This window comes from Chrysochloris asiatica, unplaced genomic scaffold (genome assembly GCF_000296735.1).
Source record: "Chrysochloris asiatica unplaced genomic scaffold, ChrAsi1.0 scaffold00156, whole genome shotgun sequence".
Taxonomy (NCBI): domain Eukaryota; kingdom Metazoa; phylum Chordata; class Mammalia; order Afrosoricida; family Chrysochloridae; genus Chrysochloris; species Chrysochloris asiatica.
Window position 1 is genome coordinate 7,777,460 of NW_006408674.1, and position 24,423 is coordinate 7,801,882.

The 24,423-nt window shown below is 44.1% G+C and overlaps 1 protein-coding gene across 1 annotated transcript in view; it reads right to left on the reverse strand.

Annotated features, from left to right (window-relative positions):
• The window catches only part of PDE8A (phosphodiesterase 8A), a 194,044-nt gene that overhangs the window by 31,031 nt on the left and 138,590 nt on the right, over positions 1–24,423 (reverse strand). The window contains exons 8-13 of the mRNA XM_006870955.1: positions 21,639–21,717; positions 19,497–19,634; positions 12,870–12,958; positions 10,950–11,001; positions 10,775–10,817; positions 1,614–1,694 (exon numbers count right to left, since the gene is read on the reverse strand). Coding sequence (XP_006871017.1) covers positions 1,614–1,694; positions 10,775–10,817; positions 10,950–11,001; positions 12,870–12,958; positions 19,497–19,634; positions 21,639–21,717 — 482 coding nt within the window. The remainder of the gene's footprint in view (positions 1–1,613; positions 1,695–10,774; positions 10,818–10,949; positions 11,002–12,869; positions 12,959–19,496; positions 19,635–21,638; positions 21,718–24,423) is intronic.

A 24,423-nucleotide genomic window follows, 5' to 3' on the forward strand; every position in this document is an offset into this window, starting at 1 on the left:
GGCTGCAGACAAGTTCTTCCAGTTAGAACCTGACTTCACCTCATTAGGGTCTAGCCTTCAAACAAGGTGCAATCAAGACAACAGCTCCTGTGGGGTTCTACTGGGTGAGTTAAATTCAAAATGAAGAGAAATCTCTTCAGATTATGGCACCTGGTTTTTGTGTGATTCCAGAGGGGTCAGGTATTCTTGATAGATTTTCTCAAAGGACACAGAATGACGACAGTTTTAAGAAAACTGAAAATGGTATTGGTGAGGAAAAGGGCAGGAAAGTTGGGCTGTGGAATTTTTTCCCACCACGACAACGCATCTGCTCATTCCCTGAGGGTAACACAGACTTACAAGACTTTCCTGAGAAACCTTACCCCAGGATCTTGCCCCTTTGTGTTTCCAAGACTCAAAGGACATTTAAAAGGAAGCCCATGTGAGTCCATCCAGGATGCCCAAACAGCAGTTTCGATGTGTAAGTTGAAGAGTGCAAAGTTCTTTGGGAAGGGCTGTTGCTAAGTGCTGCTGAGTTGGTTCCAACTCATACCAACCCGGTACAGGGTTTCCAATGAGCAGCTGGTGGATTTGAACCACCAACCTTGCGGTTAGCAGTCCAGTGGAAACACCACCTTCCGAAGTGTGTAGACCTAGCTGGAGGGTATGTGGAGAAACAATAGCTTCACGTCTTGTTATCTTTGTTTAATGTTACGTTTGACTCACTTTATGGCAATATTTCCTTTATTGTGGTGGTCTGGAACCGAACCTGCGGTATCTCTGAGGTATCCCTGTATTTGCCTCCACACTAGCTATACAAATTTTTCTTTACTTTAAAAGCATTATCAGATTGTTCGGGAAAAAACAAAAAAAAAACAACCCAGACCTTAGAAAAAAAAATTACAAAAATTACAGGTAGTCCCTGACTTATGAAGGTGTTCACTAATAGGATCTGATTTAAGTTGAATACCTCTTTTTCTTTTCAGCATTTTTATTATTATTGCTCTTGTAATGAGTCTGTTTAGAAAGCTTATCTTTGTCTTTGGGGGTTGGAAACATTACACATTAACATCTCTGCGTGAACATCTGAGGATGGTAACACTGTGTAGTACAAAGACAGGTGGTTCATCATAACCTAAATACATCATAAATTGGAAACTATCTGTGTAGTCCAATTAGAACTTCATTTGTGCTTGTTGAGTCTTTCATTATCCAAAAATTGGGCTCATACCCCTAAAAAAGGCAAGCTTACTGGCTAACTGCAACTCACAATGGAATGTATTTTGAAGAAATAGAATATGTTACCTATACAATTAAAACAAATATAAATTGACATCTTCTGCTTTTATAGTTTAGGAAATAAACAATAAAATTTTTTAGGAAATAAACAATAAAATAAGTAGGAAAAATGCATCTTTTCTTTCCCTCATTCCCTTGACTTCTTTAAAAGGCTGAGAATGGAGCCCAATGGTAAGAGTTGGGTGGGTAGGGGAAGCGGAGAAGAAGGCAAACGTTTCCAGAGGGTACCCTTCCCTCTCATGAACTGGAGGTAGACAGTTACCGGAAGATAAGACTGGGGAGGGGTCCAGTGTTCAACACTGAAACAAGAATATTCTATTGTCTTTGGCACCTACCTTCACCTGATCGGCTGGCAAGAGATCTGACATCTAGTGAGTCTTTTCTCTTGTCTTTAAGAAGGTTGCCGGTCTGCATATCTGTGGAAATAATTAAATGAGAAATTACTTCTTCATAGAGATTTGAGCAACGTAATAGCAAAGGTTACCAATCTGAAATTACAAAGCTAAATAAGACCAGAACACAATTTAAGATGCCACAAAAATCAACACAGTAAACACAGATGAAGAATATGAACAACTGGGCTTTGAGGGGTTGGCGCTCTCAAAATGCTCCAACAAGCGCAGCCCTAAGTGCTTTTCAGTTTCCTGATCATATCATTCTGGAGTTCCGAAGTAATAAAGCACAGAACTGAATTCAAGGGAATGTCTCCTACCTGATTTCTAGTACGTAGTTAAATGGGCTTGAACCACCAGCCTTGTGGTCCCCAGTCCAGTGCTTATCACACAGAGTCACCATGCTTCCACCATATTTCAATACTATTGAGTTAAATGGTGGGTAATTCATTTCTGATCCCCATCTACCCTTGCCACAAAAGAAAAAAAGAAATCATTTTCTTCTCTAGAAAATAAGCTAGGGAAGGACATTCCTTTTTCTAAGAACTCTGGCTTGGAGCATATTTCCAATGTTTATCTTCTGCCTAAGCACGTGTCCCCAGTTCTGTGAAAGCACACCACTGCTCTTCTAGGCTCCAAACAGAAGGCGGTTTTTGATACCTCTGACCCCTTACACATACTAGTCACTTAGGAGGCGAGGTTAACCCTCCTTCGTGTCACCTTCTCTTCACAATTGCTGGTGCCATGAGTGGTGCTAGATGGTTTTCTGGGCATCACCAGACAGAAGCCCAGTTGAGACAGAGATCCCAATCCTCATTTCACAGATGAGGAAACTGGGAGCTACCATGCAGGATGACGTTAGCTCATATCCTTCCTGTCCACATGGAGAATTTTCTCTGTTGTATCTTGGCTTTCTTGCCTGCCACCCCTTCTTTTCCTGCTCACAAACAGGATCTGAATGCAGCCCCTTAGTACTCTCCTTCCCACATCAAGAAAAGTTCTTCACTTGCTATCTGTCTCTTGCCCCACTGCAGCCGCCTTCTCGTTGTCAAAGCCACTGATTAATTCCTTGTTGCTAAGTATGAAGACCACAGTTCAATTCTTTTGACGTCACTGTGGTACCAGACAGATTGGATCATACTTCCTGGAAACTCTTGGTTTCTATTAGTCCACTTTCTCCTAGTATTCCTTCTCCTTTCCTTCATCAGTTCCTCTTTCCCAAACACCTGTGTGTTTCCACAAGTTCCATTCTTAGCCCTTTTTCTCAGTCAATACAACCTCCCTGGGAGATCTCCCGCCTTCCAACAACTTTAATGAGTTCCTGTGTGTTGTCTCCCACTGTAGGCCTCTCTCCTGAGCCCTACACTTGCATCTTACCATTTCTATTTGAATAAACCTACGACACTTCAAATGAACTCATTATCCCAAACTCATTTTCTTCCCTACCTGCTTTTAATCCCAGATCATTGAACACCACCTACATTTTTGCTTCAGTTAGAACAAGTCATCAACGATTTCTCCCCACTCAATCCTCGTCTCCTTCAACTTGTGATTGACATATATGCATTCTACCTCTACCATCTCTCTCCCATCTGTTGCTTGCTCTGAACCAGCCTCTCAGGTTAGTCCCACAGCCCCGAATCTGGCCTCATCAGTCATTCTCTACAGGTAACCCAGCAATCCTTCTGAAACATAAACGTGGCCAGGTCACTCCCAATTAAAGTGCTTGAAGAACTCACTGTGGTCTTTAAGAAAACTTCAAATTTCTCAGGGTGGCCTCTAGAGTTCTACAAGATCTGGATCTCCTTTCTCTAGCCATCACGAACTAGTTCTGATATGCTAACACCTGCATAGCGATTACGAGTCGGGCTGCAAACTGCAAAGTCAGCAGCTTGAAACTACCAGCTGTTCCACGGGAGAGAAGGATAAGGTGTTCTGCTCCCATAAAGATTTACAGTCTCAGAAACCCTGTACAGGGTAGCTATGAGTTGGAATCAACTCCATGGCACATAACCACCACCTCCCAACACCTATGAGGAGTCTTGGAGTTCTGATGTGGTGGTGTGGGTTAATGTGCCAGATTGCAAAAGCTGTTTGAACTGCAAAGTTGGCAGTTCAAGCTCACCAGCTGCTCTTTGGAAACCCTATACTGGGTCGCTATGCATTGGAACCGACTCAATGCCACTTAGCAACATGAGTCTTGGTGTGGCAATGCAGGATAAGCACTAGACTGCTAACTACAAGGTCAGTGGTTCAAGCCCACCAGCTGTTCTTCGGAAACCCTAAACAGGGTGGCTATACGTCAGAACAGACTGGACAGTATTTAACGACAATTCACCTGTGAATGAGCCCAGAGATACAACAATGAAGTGGTCAACTGCTGACCAAAAAAATGATGGTTTGAACCCAGCTAGCAGCTCCACAGGAGAAGCCCTATCCATCTAGTCCTGTAAATATTAGCGCCCAGAAGCCCTAGGGGGCAGTTCTACTGTTACATGGGTCACTATGAGTAAAAAAAAATCTACCTGACACCATCTAACACCTCCCAAAGTTTCACACTTGGCACAAACTGATTATTGTTGTTAGGTGCCAACGAGTTGGTACCAACTCAGAGACCCTATGCACATCAGAACGAAACACTGCCTGGTCCTGCGTCAACCTTACTATCGTTGCCACGCTTGAGCCCATTGATGCTGCCACTTTGCCAATCCATCTTGTTGGGGGTCTTCCTCTTTTTCTCTGAACCTCCACCTTACCAAACATGATATACTTCTCCAGCGACTGGTCCCTCCTGACAATATGTCCGAAGTATGAGAGACCAAGTTTGGCCATCTTGGCCTCCAAGGAGCACTCTGGCTGCACTTCTTTCAACACAGATCTATTAGTTCTTTTGGTAGCCCATGGCACTTTCAATATTCTCCTCCAACACCATAACTCAAAAGCATCAATTCTTCTACGGTCTTCCTTATTCACTGTCCAGCTTTCGCATGCATATGAGGTTATTGGAAATACCATGGCTTGGGTCAGGTGCACCTTAGTCCTCAAGCTGACATCTTTGCTCTTCAACACTTTAAAAAACCCTGTTGGCAATTCTACTGTCCTGTAGGGTTGCTCTGAGTCAGAGTCAACTCGTCTGACACCACTTGTCTGTCAGTTTGTCATACTGCAGTGGTTTGTGAGTTGCTGTGATTCTAGAATCTATGCCATGGGTATTTGAAATACCATCTGGGTCACCCATGGTGGACAAGTTTCAAATGAACTTACAAACAAAAACAGACAAGGAAGAAGGAGTGATGAACTACTTTTGAATATTTAGTCACTGAAAACCTTTTCCTGAGAGGTCTGAGTAAAAGAAGGTGGGAGAAGATACTGATAGGATGCCATGATTCAGTTGTGGACATTAGAGTTAATTATAATTGTGAAAACCTGAAACTATCAAGGGTATAAAATGCACCATCTCAGAAGCAGGAGGAAGGGATCTTACTACCATCAAGAAGAAGGACCTAGGAGTGAAGCATGTTATTTGAACCCCAAGATTCCCTATGCACAGAAGCTCCTCAACCCAGGAACAGTGAGCTGTGATACCAGAGAAATGGCAGAGGAGCAAGCGCAGAACCAAGAACCAGAGCACAAGACAGAGCAGTGGGTCTCCCAGCCCATGGAGTAGTTACAGCTGAGTGGTTTGGGCAGGAAGATACTTGTCGAGTGGGATGTCTCTAGGTACCTTGCCACGCTTGCACCCATTGATGCCTTCGGGCTGAGGCTTATGGTGTGGAGTGCTATGTCCTGTGGGCATTTATCAGCAGCTAACAGGAACAACTGTGTCCTGATTCTATATTTATAACTTGTTAACTTTCCAAATAAACTCCTAACTGTGAATACTGTCTCTGAGTTCTGTGTAGCCACTGCAATGGACTGTCAAACCCAGTAGAGAAGCAGAGAGTTGTGGGAAGGATGATTTGGTGTCTTTCTTTTGCTTTTTTTACACAGGTGCTCAATAAATACACACCTGTTACTGCAAACACCTCCACATTTCAAAACCAAACCCAACCCTCTACCTTACAGTTGACTGTGACGCAGAGCAACCCTTTAAAACAGCAGAACTGCCCAATAGGGGTTTCAAGGCTGTAATCTTTAAGGAAGCAGACTGCCAAATCCTTCTCCCATGGAAGGCTGGTGGGTTGACACCACTGAATTTTCAGTTAGCAGCCAAGCAATTAACCACTCTACTCAATTCTGTATTACACCCTTGCTCAAAAACCTTCAGTTCCTCACAGATAAAGAAGAACTTCGTGGCACTCAAGGGCAGGCATAATCTGCCTGCACCGCCTGCCTTTCAAAGGTCATCTCTCACTTGTCACAACAAGTGTGGCGGCTGTGGCAGCTCAACCGAGCCACCCTACATCTTTGGGGCAGTCTTGGCACCTTCTCATTCTGCCTGTGACACATGATACTGTATTTACCCTCTGTAAATGCTCACTCCATCCAATTTCACCTCCATGAGACCACATATAGAACAAAGTGTGTCTCCTTCCTCTGAGCTTCAAGGAGATTACAGCTGTCCAAAACAGCTGCTTGACAAGACTATGTGGTGCATTTAGTATTTGCTCTTTCATTCCTCTTTCTTTTATGTACTCAATATTTACTGGGCACCTACTTACTACGTGTCAGGTCCTAAGTTAGGCATTAAGGATATGAAGATGAATAAGATATGGCCTACGTAATCAAATGGGAAGGGTCTACAGGTGAACTAAGGTGAGTAGACTAGAAGTTTAAGTCCTAATTTTGAAGGACAGAAAGAGCCCAGATGATACAATGGCACTGGCTCCCCTAACCAGGGAGGCAGACAGGGTAAGAGTTATGACTTGTAGATGCAGCTAAAAAAGGAAGGCATTTCCAGGAAAGCTGATGGTGGCCGGAAAGATGCAAGACACAGTGCTTGGATCAGACAGGTTGTGGTAAGAGTGGAAGGAAAATACAATGGAATATTACTCAGTTGGAGAAATGAAGTTTTTACACATGCTACTTTATGGATGGACGTTGAAAATAATATGTTGAATGAAATAAATTAGACATAAAGGGACAAATATGGTAAGGACCTCACTTATACAAAGTATCCAGGATGGCAAATGCACAGAGATGAAAGAATTAACAGTGACCAGGGCAGCATATGGTTCTGTTGTGCATAGGGTCATCGCTATGAGTCGGTACCTACTGGATGGCACCTAACAACAACAACAGGGGCAGGTGGGAAGGGGGGAGGGGAAATGATTGCTTAAAGGATACTGAGTCACAGTTAAGGTGATGTACAACATGGTGAAAGCAATCACTGCCCCTGAACTGAGCATGAAAAATGGCTGAACTGGGAAGTACCTTGTTACACATACTTTACTACAGCAAAATCAAGATGGCAGGGAGACAAAGGGGGGTTTAATTCCTACTTAAAACTTTCAAAGCTACCATAACCTCTCTGTCAATACTAGATCCTCCTGCTCCCAGCAGTCCTGGGGGGATCCCTGCCTGGGGCACTTCAGGGGTAATCCTTAGATAAGGTTGCTAAGCTTTTGAGATGCTGTTCCCAGCAGGTCAGGTGGACTGTGACTCAGTCCTGTCTCCTCACTGCCTGGGTCTCACAGCTGTGCTCAGGGAACCCCCAGAGGAGGAAGGAGTTAAGTGTCAGGTTTACAGTCCCAGTAGGGCAGGAAGCTCCTGAAAGGGCAAAGAGCATGGTACCCCGTATTTAGTGAGCGCTCAAGAAATACGGGTGAAATCTGCATTTCTGGGCCTGTCAGTGGACAGTGCTGGAAAGGCTGGAAAGTGGACAGACTGGGGTGTGGGCTCCACACCTCTGGGATCCTTGGCTTCCCGTTCTGTGAAAGGGGTCCTTACACTCTTCATTTTTCAGTCCAGAAAAATGAGCAACATTTTCCTTAGCCTGCTGGTTAAGCCCAGGAAACCCTGGGAGCAGTGAAGAGGGGCTTTATTCCATTCTCTCATTAACTCTGGGGCCTGGTGGACTGTGATCCATTGTAGATACAAAGAAGCTGAGGCCCAAGCCTCTCCACTGAAAGACAGAATTTCAGAGTGCTCACTTAGATAACCCCACTATCCAAGTGCTCATGGGGTGCTTGCTCTGCAGAGCTTAGCTAAGGTGCAGCATTGGTGCTGGGCCCTTTCACTTGATTAGTTAGTTCTCTTCTTCTCAGGAGTCTTCCTCACAGGACCCAGCTCACTGGCTGGCTCGCTAGCTCCTTCCTCCACGGGAGCATAGCCAGCTTCCCGTCCAAAGACCAGGCTAGCCATCCTAAGTTTCCTTTAACCGTGTCACTGATGCTGCCCTCCACTCCCAGCACTGTGGTTTCCTGGCTGCTGGACCTCAAACTGTCAGTTTACCTTTCTGAGCTCCGTTTCTTCCTCTGTAATAAGGGATGCTGACAGCTCTACTTACATCACAGAGCTGTTTTGAAGAATTATAAAATTCAAACGCAGGTATACTACGTGATCTTACAGAATAGAGGTCACCGAACTTACTTCTTCCACTTCTGAGGCTCTCGTCAACCCTGCTACCTGGCTCTGCTCTCACCACCCTCCTGAGTGCACATCTACAGATTACAAGGGGAGCGTGGCCGCTCTGTGCGGTAACAAGGTCAATGGTTCGAGCCCACCAGCTGCTCCAGGGGAGAAAGATTTACAGCCTCAGAAACCCTATACAGGGTTAGTGTAAGTTGGAACTGACAAAATGGCACACCCTCACCGAACTCTTAAGTGCAAAATGCAGCCGTGCCCACTGCTGGCTGTGTATTCCCTCACTCTTGTCTCTGTGCGGTTCCCCTCTGCCCACTGTTTTCCCCATTATCCTCCTGTTGGCTTCAGTGACACACTCTGGTTTGCCTCCTTCCTCTCTGACCTCTTCTTCTCAGCATCTGCTTCTTCCCTCCTGAAATGCAGTGGTCTCCAAGAGTCTGTCTTATGCACCCCCTTCCTTTTCCTGCTTACCCTCTTCCTTGGTTAATGGCAGGTTCCCGCTCCCTTCTATTGTTCCTGATTCAATCTCATCAGTTGCGCATCTGCATTCCTGCTGATACTGTTGCTGGCCAGCAACGTTTGCACATCTGGTCCTAAGCTCTTTGCAGAAACCCACTCACTGCCACACCAAGTCGATTCCAACTCATTTCGGTCCCACAGGACAGAGCACAACTGCTCCACAGGGTTTCCAAGACCTTCAATTTTCAAGGAGCAGATGGTCTCATCTTTCTCCCACAGCCAGTGGGTTTGAACTGCTGACCTTGTGAATAGCAGTCCTGTGCTTAACCCACTGTGCCACCAGTTTCTCTTTGCGGAACACAGCAAAACAGGTTTTGGTGCACAGTGGAAACTGAAAAGACATCTCTAGAATAAACAGAGGAAACGAACCCATCTGTCTGTCCAGCGGAACCTCATAGGCAATGTGTCCCAAATTCACCTTCTTCACCGACTCCCTTTTACCTACCCATTATCACCAACGCTTAAGTCTCCAGGCTCAAAGTGACCTTCCTGACACCCTTTCCTCTCTGGTCTCACACCATTGCCACATCTGGTCTTTCTTCTCTCTCCCTACGGCCACCACCTTATTCTGCCCTGACCACTGCTTTCTCTCCTTTAAAACATGGTAGTGTAGGTCGTCTTGCCTCTGTGCCCTCCTCCTTCCATGTAACCTGTGTTACATACATGTTTCCAAGAACTCAGATGTCATCCTATGACACTCTTCTCAGAAATCCTGACATGGTCTACTACCTACAAATGAAAATCTTCATTTCCAACCTAACATTTAGGATCTTTCCTATAAGGAGTTTCCATAATTCCAACTCTTCTTTCCACCTGGACTCTTTTACCAGTCAAAATTTCATACTTGTTCTTTCTAGAAGATTCTCAATACTTTGCTGTTTATGTTTTTAATTCTGGGATGCTTTTCCTTCCATATCCCTCTTCTTATTCAAAGCCACCTGTCCCCATCTGAGCGCCTTCCCACTTCCTCGGATCCACTGTGGATCATCACACCTTATGCTGTGGTTCTCAGTCCCAATGTGTCTCTCTGTCCACACTAAGCCATGGGCACTCCTGGGCACCCAGAGAAACTGTCCCAGTGTGTGGGCCAGAGCTTTGAAGTCAGCCATTCCAGGTCCAAGGACCACTTCCTAGATGATCGTCTCTGGGAATTACTTAGCCCCCTTCAGTTCCACCTGTGTACAAAGGGAACTGCATCTATCAAATGCCTGCCTTACTGGTTACACAAGGTGTGAATAAAATACACCGTGCACACATGAAGCACCCATCACAGCACCTTGTACATAGTAAATGCTCCGAAAAGCACACAGCAAATATCCCTAGAGTTAGAGTGACTGAATTGCTCGGGAACGGAGGAGAGGATGGAAACCAAGATTTTCTCCCTGGAGACTACTTCAGAGTGGCTGGGCACCAGAGCTCTATGCCTGGCCATGGCAGACTGGCACTCAGTGGACAGCCTCTTGCTTGGTGCTGGAGTGAACCTTCACCATCGGAGCCCATACCTCTTATCTAGGAAGGAGAGGCTTGCTGAAGTCATGACCCACATTTGAAGGAAAGAAGCAACTCCGGCTAGGGAAAAGCCTTTGCATGACCCACACGTGGGCCTGAGCAATGGCAGTCCAAGGACACAGACAGGAGGGGAGGCCAGTCTGATGGAGTCCAGCTACTTCCCCATGGGCTGGTAGTAACTACAGTCAGGGGACACTAAGATGTCTTTGCTACAGTACTGTGGCTGGACCACCAACACCATCTGCCTCTGAAGGCACGATCAGGTCATCAAACCACATTTCACTTAAGACTTCTTCATATAAATTCACACAGCTGAGGAGCCCAGTTCTTTCTCACAGGCTGAGACCCATCCCAGGGTGGGTAGCACAGGATCTGGCAAATGCAGGCTCAGGTCCTTCAACTCACCAACCAGCTTGGGGAGCCCGGGAGAAAAACTGCTGGTATGGTGCTGGGGAAACACAGCTCAACTTGGCATGAGGCAAGCGTGTCTGAAATGTCTGCTTTCATTTTAAGTGCTTAATAAACCCTAAAAATGAAGATGGGTACTATACCTGTGAGACTGTCGGACTGAACACATTCAGCGATCTTCTCAGCCTAAAAAAATGAATTTGAAAAGCTGTTAGTTCTGATTGCTTCATTACACGATAAGGAAAATGTCTCTGGGCACAGGGTCCCTCTCTGGGCACAGGGTCCCTCTCTGGGCACAGGGTCCCTCTCCTTACATACCTTACTGTTGCCATTGCATACTCTGATAATGGACACATAGTGTCTAATTTTTCTGCAAGTAGAAAACAATGTATTATTTCTCTCCAGACCCTCTAAGCCCATGGATATACAGCTGATTTTTCTTTATGAAAATAGCACCCGCCCCCCTTTCACATGAAATGCTTTGGGGAGAGCATTTCTGCTACTTGTGACCATGGCCACCAATAATGGAACAAGAGTCTTCAGTTATCTTCTAGCATCTACGTACAAAAAAAGTAACTCTTCAGAAAAAAAAAACAACCCAAAAACAACAAAATTCCTCTTAAGTCACTATAACAGACTTCTTGGAGTCCTGGGGATGGAGCTGGGTTTTGTCACATCTCTAAACAGTTCTGAATTCCTCTAAGATGTCACCAAGGTCCTTAAGCTATGGAAATCCCTAAAACTCAATGTAGGACACCGAGCTCCCGTTAAGTGCTGTCTTCTAAGTTCTGACTCATAGCATTCCTGTGCTCAGCACACCAGTTAATAAACAGGGTCTTTAGTTCCTTTAACATAATTATTATTATACTGATGCACTTCTCCAAGTTCCAACAATCTGCCTCTGGGCAATTGTGGAAACCCTCACTATTTCCCCATTTAACTCACTAGCTAGCGGGGAATTCAAAGGGTTCATCTCAGAAGCTGCTGACTTTTCATGTTTCCCTCCCTGATAATCAAATCCCTATAGACTTATTACCAAAACAAAAACCAAAAAACAAAAAAACCCTGGAAAGAAATAAAAGTGCAAACAAAGACACAGAACACACAGTCCAAACAGATCTGGCTTCCCGAGGCCGTCACCAACTGGCAGAGAGTGCTGAGGTCCACAGTCTGGCTCTGCCATTCGTCAGCAGCCAGACCTTGGGCGAGAAACCTCACCACTCTATGCCTCAGTTTCCTCATCTGTAAAACTGAGGTGGCCACTGTGCCGCCCACACAGGGCTGCAGTTAGGACAAGCTGCCTGCCCAGAGAGGGAAAGGAGTGGTGCCCAGTAGCAGCCATCACACCCAGAAGGCCACGCTGTCTCCTGCTCTGTCTCTCTTTCACTGTCAGCGATCAGAGCACACACTAGGCATCATTTTGTACATTCTGCTTTTTGCATTTAGCATTCCATCATAAACCTTTTTTCTCATGATTTAATTTCTACGATCTACGATTTCTAGTGGTGATATATTGTATTGTTGGGTGCTCTATAAGATCTGTCATCATTTTCCACTTTTCATATGATTTCATTTATTTTCTGAAACAAATCAAAGACGATGTTCAGGCTCCTGATATACATATCACCTTCCACTTTATAGTCACATCTCATTTACATGAAGGTTTTCATAAACATCAGTCATTCCAAGACTTTGTACCTAACTTGATAGGCCTATGCAGAAGTAGCACACAGCTGTTGTCCACGGCCCCGGAGTCACTTGTGACTCGCATGTTTCTGAGCAGAACGATGCACGGGGTTTTAAAGGCCATGACCTTTCCCACACAGGTTGCCAGACCTGTCTGCTGAGTTGCCTTCTGGCTAACAGTCAAGTGTGTTTTTAAAATCAGAATGTCATTTACTACGGTGTGTGATCTTTCAAATTCGATGAGAAAATCGTTGAAATAAAGAGAGTCTGCAGTCAGTGTGCTCAGCACACCAGTTAATAAACAGGACCGTGACTTAAGTAGCATCCAGCGTGTCCATGCAGTTGGTGCTAATCTGTCCTGATCAGTCGGCTCTGGGCCTCCAGGGGAGGGTCAGGCTGAAGCCCTGTGGGAAGGTCTGTTCATGACAGCACCCTGACCTTGTTACGAGTCTTCCTTTTGGGCTTCTGCACACAGTTTGTAAGTGTTCAGAGCAAATTCTGTAACAACCCTACACACGGTATGTTACTGAAGTAGTTGTTTTTCCCACTTACCCTCCCTGTCCAACGACAGGTATTATCTTCACATTTTGTTGTACATTATCTCCGTTTTTCTTTTTGGCACAGTAAATTCCTTGCCATTCCTATAAACAGAATATAAGCATCATTATTTGCGTTCAAAACCAAAACCTAAAACCATTTTCCACGTCAGGTTCTGACTGAGTTACCATTCCTCTAACAATTAGAAGAGAGAAAGTTTCCCAACACCAAACACAATTTTGGATACTGTGGTATTCTGACTTTTGTAACCAATCTAGGAGGAGATGGACTTTGGATTGGAGCCTCCCCCAGCACTTCTTCTCCTGGGGTGGTGACAAAAGTCAGAACACCACAGTTAAGGGGTCACCATGTCTTTGGGGGCTGCTTAGCAAGAAGTACCCTGAGCCCATTGATGAAGAATTCCGCCCCCAGCCCCCCAAACACACAGGCTCCTTCTCTCTGCAGGAGGAGGGAGTGTGGCCTTTGCCTGTATTCAGGGGAGAAGAGGGGCTCAGGTCTGGGGCAGAGGAGGGATCATGCTACGACCACCACCTTGGTGCGCTGCCACCAGCTTCTCAATCTGCACAGTTCCGGGCCTTTGCAGGTGAGTGAGGATTTTGGTCTCTCGGCAGGTATGGTGAGGTTGTTGAGCTAACAGCCAGGACCAAGCTCAAGTAGAGCCAATAGGTAAGACCTCAGAGCCTAGGGAAATCGCATGAGTCTTAGTCTTGAGATCAGAAAGCATATGGGCGGGCATTCTCTGGGGAAGCACTGCAGTCTGAGAGGGCAGGACATGACTGTAGGGGGCTAGGAGTGAGAGAAGAGGCGGCACGTGGTTCCCCTATTCTTGGGGTCCTGGGGATGGAGCTGGGTTTTGTCACATCTCTAAACAGTTCTGAATTCCTCTAAGATGTCACCAAGGTCCCTAAGCTATGGAAATCCCTAAAACTCAATGTAGGACACCGAGCTCCCGTTGTTAAGTGCTGTCTTCTTAGTTCTGACTCATAGCATTCCTGTATAGGGCTTCTGAGGGGCAGCTGGTGGGTTTGAACTGCCGACCCTGTGGTTCGCGGTCCAGTGCTGATCCTACAGCACCACACTTTCTAAGTCTTCCAGAGTCCTTTACCCTTAGGACTCAAAGCTGACCTAAGCAGGAAGTGGACCGCCACAGGCAACTTCATTGGTTTATTTGAAGTCTTCTGTTCAGGCTGGCTCCCATACAAGGTGAATTCTAAAATATTCTGTTTGGGGCATAGTGACCTGCATCCAAATCACCTGCCTCTTTCAGCCCTCTAGTTAGGGGGCAGATGCCAATGGTAAGAGCTCATCTTCAGATTCTCTAAGATCAAAGAGAAAGCAGGGCACACACACTGACGTAAGCAAAAGGTGATAACCGCTCCAATTCTGAAAACAATGGACACAAGGAAAGGACTGTACTGGAACCGGACAGAGGAGCCAGCTCGGTGCTTAGTTTTCTTAGGAGCAGAAGGGAGGTACAGGCCTGATCTGGATTCAATTATGTTCCCAACAAAGACACGTTGAAGCCCAGTCTTTGTACCTGTGACTGTGACCCACTTTGGAAACAAGACTTTTATTCTGTTACAACATTAGTGTAAGTTTGTCCTAGAACTAATTCTTTATGAGTTCTGCTGTTGGTAGTGGTGGTGTGCCATTGAGTCGGTTCTGACTTACAGCAGCCCTGTAAAGGGTTTCCAAAGCTGGAAATCTTTGTTGTTGTTGTTAAATGCCGTAGAGCCATTTCTGTCCATATTGACCCTATGCACAACAAAAGGTAACACCACAATTGCTGATATGCTTGAGCCTACTGCTGCTGCCACTGTGCCAATCCAGCTCATTGGGGATCTTCCTCTTTTGTGCTGACCCTCCACTTCAGCCAACCATGATGTCCTTCTAAAGGGACTGGTTCCTCTTGATAAATGTCCAAAGTATGAGAAACACAAGTCTGGCTATCTTGGCTTCTACAGAGGCTTCTGACTGTAATTCTTCCAAAACAGGATTTGTTTGTTCTTCTGGCAGTCCACAGTACCTTTAATAGTCTTCTCCAACACCATAGCTCAAATGCATCAATTCTTCTACAGTCTTCTTTACTCATTGCCCAACTTTCACATGCGTATAAGGCTGGCTTGGGGCCTCATCTTTCTCTCAATTCCCTGATCTCGTGTTTGCAGTAGAGTGCTTATTCTGCAGAACCACTAGGGCTCCTTCATTGTTGTTGTGCCTTGTGGAGTTGTTTTGAACTCACAGCGACCCTTATAGGGTTTTCAAGGCTATAAATATTGATGGGAGTAGATGGTGAGTGGTAGATTTGAACTACTGACTTTGAGGTTAGCAGCTCCTCTCATAATGTACTATGCTGCCAGGGCTCCTCCTACGCCACAGGGGAAGATACCATGTGACCATAGAGGCAGACCATCTACAAGGCTAGGAATGCAAGGGTAATCAGAAGGTAGAGGAAACAACGGAAAAGCTTTGCATTGAGCAGACACCCTTATTTTGAACTTTTAGGCCCCAGAGCTATAAGAAAACACATTCCCGTTCTTTAAAATCCCACTTGTAGTATTTTTGTTACAGCAGCACCGGGTAAATACAAAGAGGTTAACTAAAAAGTCCTAATGCAGTGGCTTTGAGGGGTGCTCAGCCTGGAGAAAGAGGCAAACAGGAACTCCTGAGCAGGAATGAGCAGGATGTCCTCCGCGAGGGGCTATGTCTGGAGCTCTTTATCCAGAGAGGTACAGGATAGAATATGATGATAACTGCACAAGTTCATCTACCAAAACCCCAAGGCTTCAAAACAGGTTCAGTCAAGCTGACACGAGAAGGGAACACACCTGAAATTGTAAAATGTGGGTGCACCAGGACGAAAACCAGAAGGAGGAAAGTTACGAGTTAAGAGTCCTGGAGTGGGAGACATGGAAGAGGCGTAGTGAGCCTTACAGCAGGCAGATGCAGAAAACTGGACCACGGCTAGGGCTGTGGAGCGCGACACACAAAGCAAGGTGGTGAGCCGCCATCTTTGAGACAGTTCCACTGTTTCTGAGCGCCGTCAAGAGTGCATCACCCTTGTTTTCTGAGCGGGAGATGAAGTTTCTAGCAGGGTGTCAACCCACAACCTTCCCCATTTTGGCTACTGTTCCAGTACAGCCACGTTCTATAAAACCAGGCCAAACTATATGGCATGTGAATTATGTCTCAATAAAGCTGTTTTATATATGTTGTTGTTGTTAAGTGCCGTCGAGTTGATTCCGACCCATAGTGACCCTGTATAGGGTTTCCAAGGAGCAGCTGGGGAACTTGAACCACTGACCTTGCAGTTTAAATGGCTTTGCAATCTGGTGCATTAACCCACAGTGCCACACCAGGACTCTGGTTTTATATATGTATGTATGTACATATACATATATACACAGACACACACACACACATATATGGAGCTCTGGTAGCGTAGTGGTTAAGAATCGGGCTGTGAACTGCAAGGTCAGCAGTTCGAAACTACCAGCTGTTCCGCGGGAGAAAGATGAGGCTTTCTACTCCCGTAAAGATTTACAGCCTCAGAAACCCTATGCAGGGTCACTATGAGTCGGAATCAACTCTACGTAACAACAACAACAACAAAATATATATATGCTGTTGTTGTTAAGTGCATTTGAGTCGATTCTGACCCACAGCGACCCTGGGTAGGGTTTCCAAGGAGCAGCTGGTGGGTTTGAACCGCCAACCTTGTGGTTTGCAGCCCAGGGCTGATCCCACAGCAACACCCCAGGCAGGAGTCCATTATTGATTTGAAAGAGATAGAGAATGATGGGAGAGTGACGCACTCCACGTCAGAACTTTGAAACATATACAGTCAGCCCTCCGCATCCATGGATTTCATAGTCACAGATTCAGCCCAGTGTAGATTCAAACAATTCAGTGAATAATAAAAAATTAAGTGGTCAAAGCAATCCCTCAAAGGTTAAGCAGGAGCCTAAAGTACTATTTACATAGCATTGACATTGTATTACGTATTATAAATAACCTAGAGAGAATTTAAAGTATAAGGAAGGATGTATGTAGGTTATATGCAAATACTATGCCATTTAACATAAGGAACTTCGAGCATCCACTGATCCTGGAATCCATGGGGGTACGGGAATCAATCACTTCTGAAGACTTGGTGGCCACTTCTGTCCAAAGCTGAACAGAACCCCTCATCATAGGGCCAAGATGATTTAGCTAATGACTCTAAGCAGATAACAAAGCTACCTCTAACTTTTCCAGACACCAATAAAAACAAAATATAAAATACTTATAACAAAAATGTACGTTTTAGTTTCTGAAAAGTAACAGTACCTCCCTTAGAATGTTGTTAGGAAGATTAAGTCAGGTAATGTGCATAAACTCTTAGCAAAATTCTGATCTGTGGTCAACATCTCTGGGAGCAGGTCATCTTGCAGTGGCGTCCCTCTGCCGGCTGAGTGCCCCTCAGAAGGACACTGAGTGAGGGCCTGCCCCTGCCTTCTGCTCCATGACAATCTATGCACCAAGTTAAGCTGGACTTTCCGCAATGTCGGATGTAGTCTGTCCTGGTGCTCACTGCCTTAGGAATTAGATCACCATCAACACACTGCCCCAGCACATAGGAAATGGCCAAGGAACCCTTGGGGCTTTTGTTTACTGAGTGGTAAAGGTAGGCTGGGTAAGACTCTGGAATCCTAGCAGCTAGGCTAAGGAGTGGTGCACTGAGCTCTGTACTGAGGGCGGGACGTGATCAGGTGGGTGACTAAGATGAAGCTCGAGTTAGCGCAGGGGAAAATGGCTGCAAATTGAAAATCTTAGGACAAGGAGGCCTGAAGTGGATTCAGCCACAGCATCACAGTTGTTGAAAGAAGGCTCTGAATAAGATCAGGCCCAGACACCAAGGCTTGGTGATGGATTTGATTCTGTTGGTGTTAAGTGCTGTTGAGTTGCTTCCGACCCATAGCGGCCCTGTATAGGGTGTTTCTGAGGAGTGACTGGTGAACTTGAACCTCTGACCTCGTGGTTTAAACCGGCTTTACAGTCCAGCGCATTAACCCACAGCGCCACACCAGAACTCCACAGATTTGATGGGGGAGCCCAAAAGACAGGAAGGAATCAGGAATATTCTAGGAAATTATGTCTGGGCAGTAGTGAGGCTAGTCCATGAGCAGAGACAGCAGAGGCTTTGGGTTTTTATTCATAAAGGATGAGCGAAAAATCAATTACTAGACAAATGAAGTGTCCTGCCCTCAATTGTGCTGTGGGAGAGCCAAATGTCACAGGGAGAGGGTATCTTTTCCACTGGGGTTTCCATAAGAGGGGCAGGAGAGCAGGCCACCAATTTTCAGATGTTCTGAATAATCGAATGAATAATCCTACCCCATTTCCAGCAGAGCCTTGGTAGTACAGTGGTTACGTGCTCAGCTTGAACCCAGCAGCCAGCCACTCCACAGGAGAAACATGTGGCAGCCTGGTTCTGTAAAGATTTACAGCCTTGGAAACCCTATGTGGCATTTCAACTCTGTCCTACATGTGGTTGCTCCAAGTCAGAATCGACTTGAAAGCAATGGCCTTTTTTTAAGCCAAACTTCCAAAGTTAAAAAGAGCCCAGAGGAAACCGCCCCCAATAACAATCCCAGACAGCAGCAGATCCTCTCTGCTCATCATGTTTTAAAACTTACTAACAGTGAGACGGAGTCCTGGTGTGGCGCTGTGGGTTAATGCACTGGACTGCAAAGCAGGTTTGAACAGCAAGATTGGCAGTTCAAGCTCACTAGTTGCTCCTTGGAAATTCTATACAGGGTTGCTATGGGTCGGAATTGATTTGATGGCACTTAACAACAAGATGCTGCCAGAGCCACCTCAGAAGAGAAATAAACTTTTGGCACCTGTCATTCCTTCAGCACAAAGCTTACGGGACTTCTGACATTTTTTTAACAAGTTTATTTCATTTACTTTTCAATATGCAAAATGCACCATTATTCTGTTAGTTTTTCAGACTGTGGAGTGTTGGGTGCTGCTGTGGTGCTAGCAGCTACGCTGTCAGTATTTCAATACCTGCGGTGTCACCCATGTTGGAAACAATTTCTGATATAGTGCGAAAAGATGAGTCGACTTCTGACATTATTTTGTAATGAATGTTTTTATTGGTTCACTTCCTGTTCTGTATTAGAAGCTCTCTATAAAGGCAGGGATTTTTAATTTGCCTTTCTTTCTGTTCCAGGATCTAGTACAATGCCTGGCACATAGCAGGTGTTCCAGAAATGTTAAATGAATAAATGAAGCTCAGAGAACCGTTGGGCTCAGCTGAGTTCTGAGAATGTACTTCCTCACTGACAACCCTCTACCTAGAACCATTTAGATCAATTATTACATGATGACAACAGTGATTTTAAAGTCAGTAAAAGTCACTCTGCTTATTGGCTAATCATGTCGTATCTTTTCTTGGCCTCAGATTCCTTTTCTGCAAAATGGGGATAACTGACAATACTAAATTCATCTCCCCCAGGCTGCTAGGAAGAGTATGACTGAGATTATCTGGTACATGTACTATTCAAGGAGCTCTGTCTCCTTCCTTCCCTCTTCGATATTTAACAGTGAAGAATATATTGATCTTCCACTTACCTTGCCAATCCTGATGTATGAATTTATAGTATCGAGCAAATCAGACTTTTTTTCATTTATAGGCACTTCAGCTAACTCCTTCCCTATCAATTCACCGGACTGATAGCCCATTGTTGTTTCAAATGCAGGATTTGCATACTGGTGGGGAAGACAAAAAGAAAAAAAAACAGTAAGTAAATTGAAAGAAACCTTGAGAAGAGGGCAATTAAGGATCTTCAATCAAAACCATCACATTTACTCCCAGAAAATTCAAGCTGGGCCCTCATCATAGGGGTTACTAAAGGAGTTAAGAATACACCTTAGGGAAAAAACAAAACCCAGGGATCAGAGAAAGTTTGGCTCCAGTGACACCTGGCTGGGCTCTCTATCTGTTCTCCTGGGGTCCAGGGAAAGTCGTAGGCCTACTCCCACTGAAACAATGGCAGAGGGAGAGGGTCACATTGAAACTGCTACAACAGGGCTGTTTATGCTACAATGGCATGTGGCACCAGACTGTTGTTGCTAATGCCACTGAATCGATTCTGACTCTTAACTCCACGTGTGCAGACCAGAACTGTACCAGAGGGTTTGCTAGGCTATAATCTTTTAGAAGCAGATCTCCAGGCCTGTCTTTGGCAGGCGGTACCTATGGGTGGTTAGTAGTTGAGTGCTTACCTGTTTACACCACCTGGGAACTAACTCAGGCTCTACTCTTATTCCACACACACCTGACTTCCACAAGTCACTTAGCCCCTCCAAAGCTCAGGCTACTGTTTAATGGGAATCAGATACTCATATTGCCTAGCTCATATAATTCAAATGAATTATGAATGTAATTTAGTGTTTATTTAGTGTTCTTAAATGTAAGACTCTTTGTTTTCATTTTAAATAAGGCTGTACGTCTCAGAGAAGCCACATGTGAAAGCTGGGCCTAGGCTAATAATGAGGAGGACAACACAATAATTGACTCCGTTTATTAAGGCTGCGGGGTAATGTGCTGGGCTGCAGGGTTGGTTTGAACACAAGGCTGAACCATGAACACAAGGTTTGAACAACAACATCAATGTTTGTTTTCCTTGCTAAGCACTATAGTGATGGCTTCATACACATTAATTTGTTCAGTTCTCAGAACACCCCTTTGAAAGTGCTTTCAAGTCGGTTCTGACTCATAGCAGCCCTGTATGGGGTTTCCGGGGCTTTTAAATCTTTGTGGTAGCAGAACATCTCAGCTTTCGCCCGCAGACGGAAGGGGGCTCGAAATGCGGACCTTGTGATTTGCAGTCCAATGCTTAAACGTATGGAACCACCGTGCCCCTTTGAAAAGTAGGTGATTGTTACTGTAATTTCCATTCATACCGACAAGGAAGCAGACTCAGATGGATTACCTGACTTGCCTAAAGTTGCACAAACTACCTGACACCAAAGCCTGTGCTTTCCAGCTACTGTCCTGCGTTGCTTCTCAGACACTGATTCCCCAAGTGGTGACACTATCAACTCAGCATCAAGAAAGGTACAGGTTAAAGTGGAGAACCCAAGTGCCAAGAACTGAATTAAAGTGAGCCAACCGCTCTCAGACAGAAGGAATAGTCCTCTGGTACACCTTCCTTTTTTGCTGTTAGGTGGTTCAAATCCAACAGCCGCTCAGCAGGAGAAAAGATGAGGCTGTCGGCTTCTGTAAAGATTGACAGGCTTGTGCTAAAGGGCCACCAGGAGTCAGAAATGGCTTGATGGCAGTGGTTTTCTTGAGTTAAAAGTATTAACTCATGTATCTTAAGTCACTTACATAAAAACACTTTGCTAATGATGGGTAATTTATTTAAACATTCATAGGTCTGTTCATGTTGAGATTTTTAAAGTTATTTCTAGTAAATTTCTTTAAGTATAATCCATCTGCATAAACAGTGAGAAATAGAAACATAAATGTGGTATTTCCACGGAACATTTTGCTAGCACCTTAATTTTTTAAAACTACTTTTTCTTATCCATAAGGAACTTATTTTAAACTATATATTTTGTTCTTATAATCTTCTAAGGAAAAACTGGTCTCATGAAGTTAAGAATGAAAAATAAAAATTGCATTGGAGGGGAACAATGCTAAAATAAAAGGAAACACAAGACACCCGGGAGGACACACTGGAAGGACACATTTCCAAGTCAACAGACCTGTATGACGTGGTCTTCACTTGTAATTTCAATTGCTTCTTGACTTTTCTCTAATGCAGTAAATACTGAGTTACAAGCCCTGTATGGACAGACAAACAAAACACTCATTAACACAAGGACTACAAAAGCAGATACAGTCTTAGGGTATGACGCTATTTAAATGTCAGGTTTCTTGTTTGTTATTTTTTGCCTAATTATAAAGGTAATGCATACATATGCAAGAAGAACAAGGAGGGATATTGAAAAGCATAAAGCAGAACCAATTCTCCCCCCCCTCCCGCCCCACTGATGAATCATCGCTAGTCACAAATCTGGTGTCTTTCATTCCAATCTGAGGCGGCAGTAGGCCCGGGTGGAGCAAACACCAGGGTTCAAATCACAGCTCTTCCTTCCCCAGCTGTGGGATCCTGGGTTGATATTTGAACCACCTTAAGTGTACCTTTCCATCCCCTGAAAAGTCCTCATGAGGACAGCAGAAGAGAATAGAGTCAAGTGCCCTGCACAGTTGGCAGTGAAGAGGCACTCAATCATTTGTAACTGTTATTTGAAACAAAATATTTTCACATAATTATGACCGCTTGGAATGAGAAGCTTGCTTCACTTGTTTTTTTTTTATATCCTTAGTGCTTGAAAACATTTTACTAATTAAACAGGTAGCAAATATTTATTGAAAGAAACGATAAAATAAAAAACAAGCAAAAGTAAATGGGACACCGCTTCATACCTACTCGGGTGCCTATGATAAAAGACAGCAATTAATAACAAGTATTGGTGAGCATGCAGAAACACTGGAACCCTCATACACGCCTAGTAGGAATGTCAAAGGGTCCAGCCCCTTTGGAACAGTCTGGTGGTTCCTCAAATGGTTAAACAGAGAGATACCACATGATCCTCAATTCCACTCCTAAGGATATACCCAAGAAAAATGAAAACATAGGCTCATACAAAGACGTGTAGATAACTGTTCATAGCAGGATTATTACTCATAATAGCCAACATGTGGAAATAACCCAAATGTCTACCAACTGATGAATAATTAAGAAAGAGTGGTGTATTCATACAACAGAATATTGTTCAGCCACAAAACAAAATGAAGTACTAAATAACATGCTACAGAATGGACGAAGCTTGAAAACACTACACTAAGAAGCTAGACAGCAAAGGTCACTTACTGTATGATTGCATTTATGCAAGAGAGTTAGAATAGGCAAATCTATCAATACAGAAAGTAGATTAGTAGTTGCTTGAGCTGAGGGAAATGGAAGCAATAGAGGGATTGGAAAGTAACGGCTAAGGGGTGCAGGTTTTGTTTGGGGTTAATGAAAATATCTAAAATCATTTGTGGTGATGGATGTACAATATAATGAAAATACTAAAAGTCAATGAATTATTTACTTTGAATGGTGAATTATCTGGTATATAATCCAACATCTCAATAAATCTGTTAACAAAATAAATGAGCTCAAATCATCTGAAATCCCAACTTCTAGATATATCAACAGATGCTGTAAACATTTTCTTATGTAAATATCTATGATATATACACACACACACACACATATATGTGGCACTGTGGGCTAATATGTCAGACTGCAAAGTTATTTGAACTGCAAAGTCTGTAATTCAAGCTCACCAAGCTGCTCCTCTGGAAACCCTGTATACAGGATTACCATGGGTCAGAACCAACTTGACAGTACTTAACAACAACATACATGCGTAAACACACACACATATACACGTGTGTATATTTATAAAAATGGGGTCAAGTGCTATACTTTTATCAGTCTGCTTTTCTCACTTAACAATATTTATTAACATACCTCCATATCAATAATTAGAATTTTTAATTATCACTAACTGATAACATTCTATTATATGGTTATGTTATAATTTATTCAACACATCCCCTATAACTAGACATTTAGTGTATAAGGATTTTTAGTGATAAGGATTCTCCTACTAAAGGATGTATCAGAGATTCTCTTGCCTTAGAACAGGGGTGGGGAACCTTTTCTCTGCCAAAATTTCTAACATTGTTCATGGGCCACACAAAATCATCAGCTTAAAAATTAGTGTGCTATATTTGGTCAAAAGGAGCTCTGGTAGCATAGTGGTTATGAATTGGGCTGCAAACCGCAAGGTCAGCAGTTCGAAACTACCAGCTGTTCCGCGGGGGAAAGATGAGGCTTTCTGCTCCCGTAAGATTTACAGCCTCAGAAATCCTGTACAGGGTTGCTATGAGTCGGAAGCGACTCCACGGCACATAACGACAACATATTTGGTCCAATATTTAATTAACTCACACCTAACGTGATGGCAACTGTAAAGCTGTTTGAACTGCAAGGTCATCAGTTCTAGCTCACCAGCTGCTCCTTGGAAACCCTATACAGGGTCGCTGTGGGTCAGACCTGATTCGACGGCACCTAACAACAACAACAATGTGATGGCTGGAACTGCGGTTGCCTTGGCAGGGCGAGATCAAATAATTTTGAGGGCCTTTCATGGCCCACGGCTAGACGTTCCTCACCCCTGCTGAAAAGACAGCAACTGCCTGCTTTTTCATAAACTTTACAGATAATTATTTAAAAACCTGTAAGAATAACAATGCCTTACTATTACTCCTGGTATTGCTAAATAATTGTCTTCCTAAAAGAGACAAAACAGCTTAGCTAATAAAAATTAGCTATTTCTTGGCACATAAAAAAATAACAAGACATAATATGTGATTTATCTCTCAATAAAATTGCTATTAAAAAGATCAAAATAATAAATAATTGCTCGTTTC